The 6232-nt window shown below is 35.4% G+C and overlaps 2 protein-coding genes across 2 annotated transcripts in view; one reads left to right on the forward strand and one right to left on the reverse strand.

The window, feature by feature from the left end:
* LOC108975306 (protein EFR3 homolog cmp44E) overlaps positions 1-412 on the forward strand; it is a gene marked incomplete in the record, with an annotated part of 5134 nt that extends 4722 nt beyond the window's left edge. Inside the window, 1 exon segment of the mRNA XM_018943694.1 lies at positions 1-412.
* A 2665-nt stretch (positions 413-3077) lies between these two features.
* Positions 3078-6206, reverse strand: LOC108975300 (protein germ cell-less-like; the record flags this gene model as incomplete). Its single annotated transcript, XM_018943687.1, has 3 exons — positions 3078-4264; positions 4355-4573; positions 5608-6206. Coding segments are annotated over 3 exons (1317 nt in total), but the record flags the coding sequence as incomplete, so codon positions are not given.
* Positions 6207-6232: the final 26 nt, after the last annotated feature.

A 6232-nucleotide genomic window follows, 5' to 3' on the forward strand; every position in this document is an offset into this window, starting at 1 on the left:
ATAATTACAACAGTACAGCAACTGAATTACATATTTGCATGCTGCGTTCAAAAAATGACAGTAGAACGTGTTGCTGGAGCAGGTGTTGCCAGAAGMTCACGCAGTACGTGATAYTTTGACTTGACAAATTTGCAACACTGTTGCTGTGATTGTCACATCGAACGCACCCTGTGTAATGTTATATAATTATTAAGTCCTTTATAACATTTTAATCGAATGGCGATTTGCTAATAGTTAACGCTGGGCGGCGTTAAAATGTTCCCATTGAATATAAAATATGTCTTCTTGCTTGCAAAAATGTTTAAAACACAAAATAATAAATATTCGTTGTAGTTGTTGCAATATATAGTTAACCATTTTTAATTGTTAAACAAGTTTGTAAAAGTATTGGCAGATTTTAGGTTTTGGAATTAATTGCTTCTAATATATATATATTTGAAAAAGTATATAAAATATAACTAATACATATATATATTACTGTATATTTTCCTTTACATATTTCATTATTCTAATGCTTGTAGTTATAAAAAATTATGTGGAATTATATTGGAATATGAAATATTTGGAAAAACACGAATTTGTTTGATTTTGAAAATATTTATGTATTTTTTTTTATAGAGGCGCTACAAAAGTAGCCCTATAGCGATAGCAAACAACGCCATATTTTTTCCCTCTCTATTGACATTTCTCTTCAGTACGATCAACAACGAGTTGAAATTATTAAAATTTACTACCGAAATGAAGAGACAGTGGCCTCAACTGTAAGATTTTCATCGAAAAATCATCTTCGTTATTGGTCAGGCAGCAATCCACACGTACTACATGAGTCAACATTGCGCCCCGAAAAAAAATACTGTTTAGTGCAGTTCATGGGCTGGCGGCGTCATAGGACTGTACTTCTTCCGCGTTGATCAAGACCGGCACGTGAATGGGAATCGTTACCATCAATTATAACCGAATATTTTTGGCACGAATTGGATGATAAGGACTTGAAGATTATGTGGTTTCAACAGGACGGCGCCACAAGCCACGCAGCGATTTATGATTTCGATGATATCCAAAGCCGATTTTGTTTTCAAGATTCCCGATCGGCCAAAATATAGTTAGAACTCCTACAACCTTAAAAAGGTGGACCTTGCTGAGTGCAAAAAGCTTCCAAAACCTCTTCCGAATCACCTCAGCGAAAAAAGACCTTGTAAATGCACATTGATTGTATTGAGACTTAAATATCTGTCCTAGCAAGTTCGTTAGTCTTACAGCTTCCAACTAAACCATTGTGGTCAAGCAACCAAACCAGTCTAATCACAAAATAGCTCGTTGCTAGAGATAAAGAGTCTATACATCGCTTCACTAGCCTTGAGCACACATTTACGGGTGGCCAAAAAAAAAATAATAACGAGAAACCGCATATGCGGGAACTACGGAACATTCTAAACATCTTTGTGACAGGAGGTTCTACCGCTACCTTTATGGCAGCCACTTCTGCTTGGAGACGCTGCTGTGGTCACCGAAAGCTGAAGCTGATGAAGAGTTCCATACAGTATACTCCTCTACATACCCGAACCGCAATTGGAATTGAAAATTAAATCAAACTGTGCGACGATTTCAGMGTGCCCAGTTTACGCGGCCATATAACTTGTCCATCGGTGCTATATGTAGCCATAATTGATGCGTTTCKAGATGTGCATCAAACCAACTTTGGATAATGTTTATATTCTCAAAGCAAGAAGTTGSAGCTATTTGTTTTCCCGGGATATCTGAAGTATCAAATGAACACTTTTTTAACGGGGCTAGGGTTTAAAACTCTGATCTCGAATTGACTTCAGACAAGGACTGAACGCCATGCACAGYCGATTAACACCTTTACCAACTCTCTCACRKTGAACGGTGGCCTTATAGTTCAAACACAACCAATAACAGAATAAGAGCTCTAGTTGAATCTRGRGTGACCTGTGCGAAATAACGTTTTGGATGTTTTAGCAGATTAAACTCCTACTTATACAAAATCCCAAAAACCAACTCGGTAACSCAAACCTACATAGAGKCSCCGATRACTYTAACCATCTCTTTTCCATGTCATATGAAACCAACTCACTTAACACYCMTTTMTCTATGGTTTGACCCAATTGTAAAAATACGCTTCTRAGACCTTCGGCTACGTGACTTCCTTGACAATTAACTTATCTTCCAGATCGGGTATGGATAACCGCTAAACCAACAAATATAAATCRGTTAGTTCTACTTTTTACAACTGAACTCCATTTCAGTTGACATWTTCAGTMTTGTCGAYRACARCKGAACCTRYCAARCCATTAAAAATTAATTAATACCGTTTTCAATTTTTTACGATATTACTGTTACTGTTTACCACTTTAGGTCTGGTTAACCATTAAAATAACAAAAAAAAAAACTCGATGTGGTTTACTTTTTACAACTGAACTCCATTTCAGTTGAAATTTTCAGTATTATCGACGACAACTGAACCTGCCAAACCAGTTTAAACTGAAAATGGTAAAATTTTCAACTTGTTTGCGATATTATCGTTGATGGTATGAATAACAACTACAACAACAACTCGATTTGGTTCGGTAATTACAACTCAACTCCGGTGTTATCGATAACAATTCACCCTTCCAAACTATTTGAAATGGAATTTTTACGGTTTTCAACATTTTTACGATATAACCGTTTACGTTCATTGCAGTAGTTTTCGAAAACTTATTTAAAAAAAAAATTATTAGAAAAAAATTAAAAAAACTTTTAGGAAAAAATTAAAACAAAAACAATAATTGAAAATTGGCAATAAAAATGTAAATATAGTAATGAAAGAATTTTCGATAATATTTTTAATAAATTTTTTTTCAAACTACTCAATACAATTAATTTATTTATAACCTTAAAAATATGTTTACAAATTTTTATTTTTTTATTTTGGTATTGAAAATTAATTTTCCAATTTTTGATTTCGATTTTCCAATTAAACTTTTAATAATAAAAATTTAAAATACAAAAAATTCCTTAAAGAGAAACTTCGCAACCACCCTGCAACTGAGTTCAAAATTTAAATGCATTTAGAATTAATTTGTTAACGCAGTTAGTTGTATATTATGTTCTTGTGCGACACCATTCATGATTATACATAATGTATGTACATAGTAAATTACAAGTTATTATATAAGTATAAAAAAGTTGATATACATCTTCATAAATTTTAATTCAATACAAATATATGTATTTACAACAACAATATTTTATACGACTTCGCCAGCGCAAACGAAAACGACATTCTAATTAGATTTCTCTTATTTTTATTGACGTGACTTGTAAATTCTGAAAAGCCGCAAAAATGAGTATTACTAATTTATAATAACTTCAAATTCAATATCATACAAAACTTAAAAAAAAAAATTTACAAGAAAAATTAAAATTTTTCCAAGCTCGAATGCTTTTTTAAAATTAACGTACATAAAGTAAAATTTTGTTTCTACATGATATAGCATATATATAAACACTTCGATTCCAATAAAAAGTCCGAGCGTAATTCACTTTTCATTTTCTGCGCAAATACAAAAAAAAAAAATATTTGGACAAGCATTTTTTCATATTTGATTGTGCGCTTTTATGGCAGAATTACAAGTAATGTTGTGTATAAGTTTATAAAATAATATTCCAACGAATGAAAAACTGAACACGATTTCATTAGTAAAATAATCACAAAATATATGGAACGTCTCCATAATGCCTATGGCTTTTAGCTACAACAACTTAAACGAAATCCGATGCCGACGAGGAGACCGACACCGCCGAACCGACGGATGAAGCCGTTGACACTGTAGACGTTKTCGAGGCAGCACGATGTGTAGGCGGTGTAAGCAGTATTGACGGTACATTTGGCGGTGAAGGTGGCACTACACACACCGCTGAGTCATCTGCCGCCAASAGCAGACGYTCGCCAGTCACATTGCTRCTTGTTGGYGTGCCCGCCCGTTGCGCTTCATCAGCCGGATTACAATTGGCACCGATTTCTGATATAGGAACTGTCGCCRCATTAATTGTGTCTTCGTTACCGTACACATGTTGCTTGAAGTGCTGCGACGCCGGCGGCACCACCAACAAATTCACCGATATGAGCAAGGGATGCACCAGCAACGTGTCCATGAGCATTATTGTCACCTCTTGATTCTTTTCCAGACTGAGTGAGCTTATTTCGGTCTTTTGCGTAAATGTCGGTTGCCGTTGTGAATTGATCGATGTCACCGAAGTGCTGTTGCGTATGAAAAAGAAAGGRTGATGACAATGTTTTAAACAACTTAACTAAGAAACGGACATTATTAGATTTATTCCTCATGCTTACCGTATCATAAACTGCCTTTTCGTTTGTAGGCTCAGCAAACGCTCGTGTTCATTGCGATGGTGACGTCGTATGCTAAGCAAGCGTGAATCAGCGACCAGCACAAGATCTAAACCGAAGTTGAAGCCCGTCCACCGCCACTTCTGGTAGCCAGGCTCAAGTAGAATGCGGCCGCAGCGCATGCAATTCTTATAAAACACATCGGCATCAAGGTTTTGCGGTCTGCGAAARAGGTGTAAAAAAATTTCAAAAATACAGTAAATTAAATAATAATTTGAAATTGTTTTTAGGAGATTGCAGAAGATCGTGGAATGCATATTTTTGCTTGCACTACGTTTAAGTGTTAATTATTTGCTAAAGAAACGTGAAAAATAAATATTTCCCTTCTGGGGATATTCTRGTGTGAGACTTTGAATAAAGTAAATTCCTCCATATTTTCAAAGCTTAACTTTTTAAGCAGGTTTATCAAAATATTCACTATTTCCTRAGCTATAGCTACTTTAGTTACACGACATCCAAGCCGTCTGTGCGGGTTGACACTGGACTTTATTATTTTACCCGAAGCTTTAAACTCGTTTTTTCTCGAACTAGTTTTTGAGATATCTATCTRAAATTTTGGTCACATGCTTTTCTGACCAAGAAGCTGCATATTTATCGGACCCACCGATATCAAACCACCATAGCATATAGCCACCATACAAACTGGGCGATCAAAATCTTGTTTTCGTATGRTAAACTTTTTATTTCACGAGATATGTTTTTGAAATTTTGGGTTATTTTGTTGTTCACGACAACGGCATAATCTTCGAAGAAATTGTTCAGATCGGACTACTATAGCATATAGCTGTCATACAAACTGACCGCTCCAAAACATATTTTTGTATGGAAAACTATTTTATTTGATGAGATATCTTCATGAATTTTGGCRCATATTATTCTCTGCCACAAAGCTACAATTTGCGAATAAATTGCTMGGATCGGACTAATATAGCATATAGTTGTCATACAAAYTGATTAATCAAAATCAAGATAAAGTTCTCCTCATACCCTTTTATGCTATAAAAAATATACCTGTGAAGGGTATTATAGTTTCTGTGCAAAGGATATTAACGTTTTTTCTGTTTACACAAATTTTTTTTATGATTTCTCAAAAACTAAAAAGCCTATAATCTCTTTAATTTCACAGGTGTTGGATTTATAAATGTACTTATATATATTACAAATTAGATTCGCATACACATATAAAATACACTTACCCCTCCTCCGGCAAATGGTCGACCTTCAAAATCGAATGCCAGTGACTTAGCACATGACTATGCAGCCAATCCTTTGGAATAATATTATCATTAAGTACGATTTTCAAATCTGTATGATGATTGGTTAAGTACTGCGTGCGTAGCGCTTGGAATGGCGGCACAAATTGTTGACCTTCGGGTGTGGCCAGGAATGAACGTCTCTCACTGCGATGCGCAAAGTAATCCTTTACGAGATCTGACAGACACTGACTCTCGTTATTGCTGTTATTATTATTGCTACCAACGGCACTTCTACTGCCATCACCCGCACCAGCTACAGGCGCTTTATCCGCAGTATTTTCAGCATCGTACAATGGATGCAGACGCAAGTACATCCAAGTGCGCAGCAATGTGTATAAAGAAAACTCAGTCTGCATCACATATAAATCGGGACTGGCTACCAATTTGGTCATTAGTTCGAYGCTGATTTGACGCAGCAGTTGCTCATCTTTGTGATAAATGCAGAGCAAATTTGTTTCCAGAAAGACCATTGCAGCTTTCTTAACATTCACGCTGCCATAGAGGCAAGCGGCTTCATAGTAACTAATGGCAGTCTGCAAATAAGAGAAAAAATAAAAAAGGTATT

This window comes from Bactrocera latifrons, unplaced genomic scaffold, assembly GCF_001853355.1.
Source record: "Bactrocera latifrons isolate USDA-ARS-PBARC rearing strain unplaced genomic scaffold, ASM185335v1 scaffold_1132, whole genome shotgun sequence".
NCBI lineage: Eukaryota > Metazoa > Arthropoda > Insecta > Diptera > Tephritidae > Bactrocera > Bactrocera latifrons.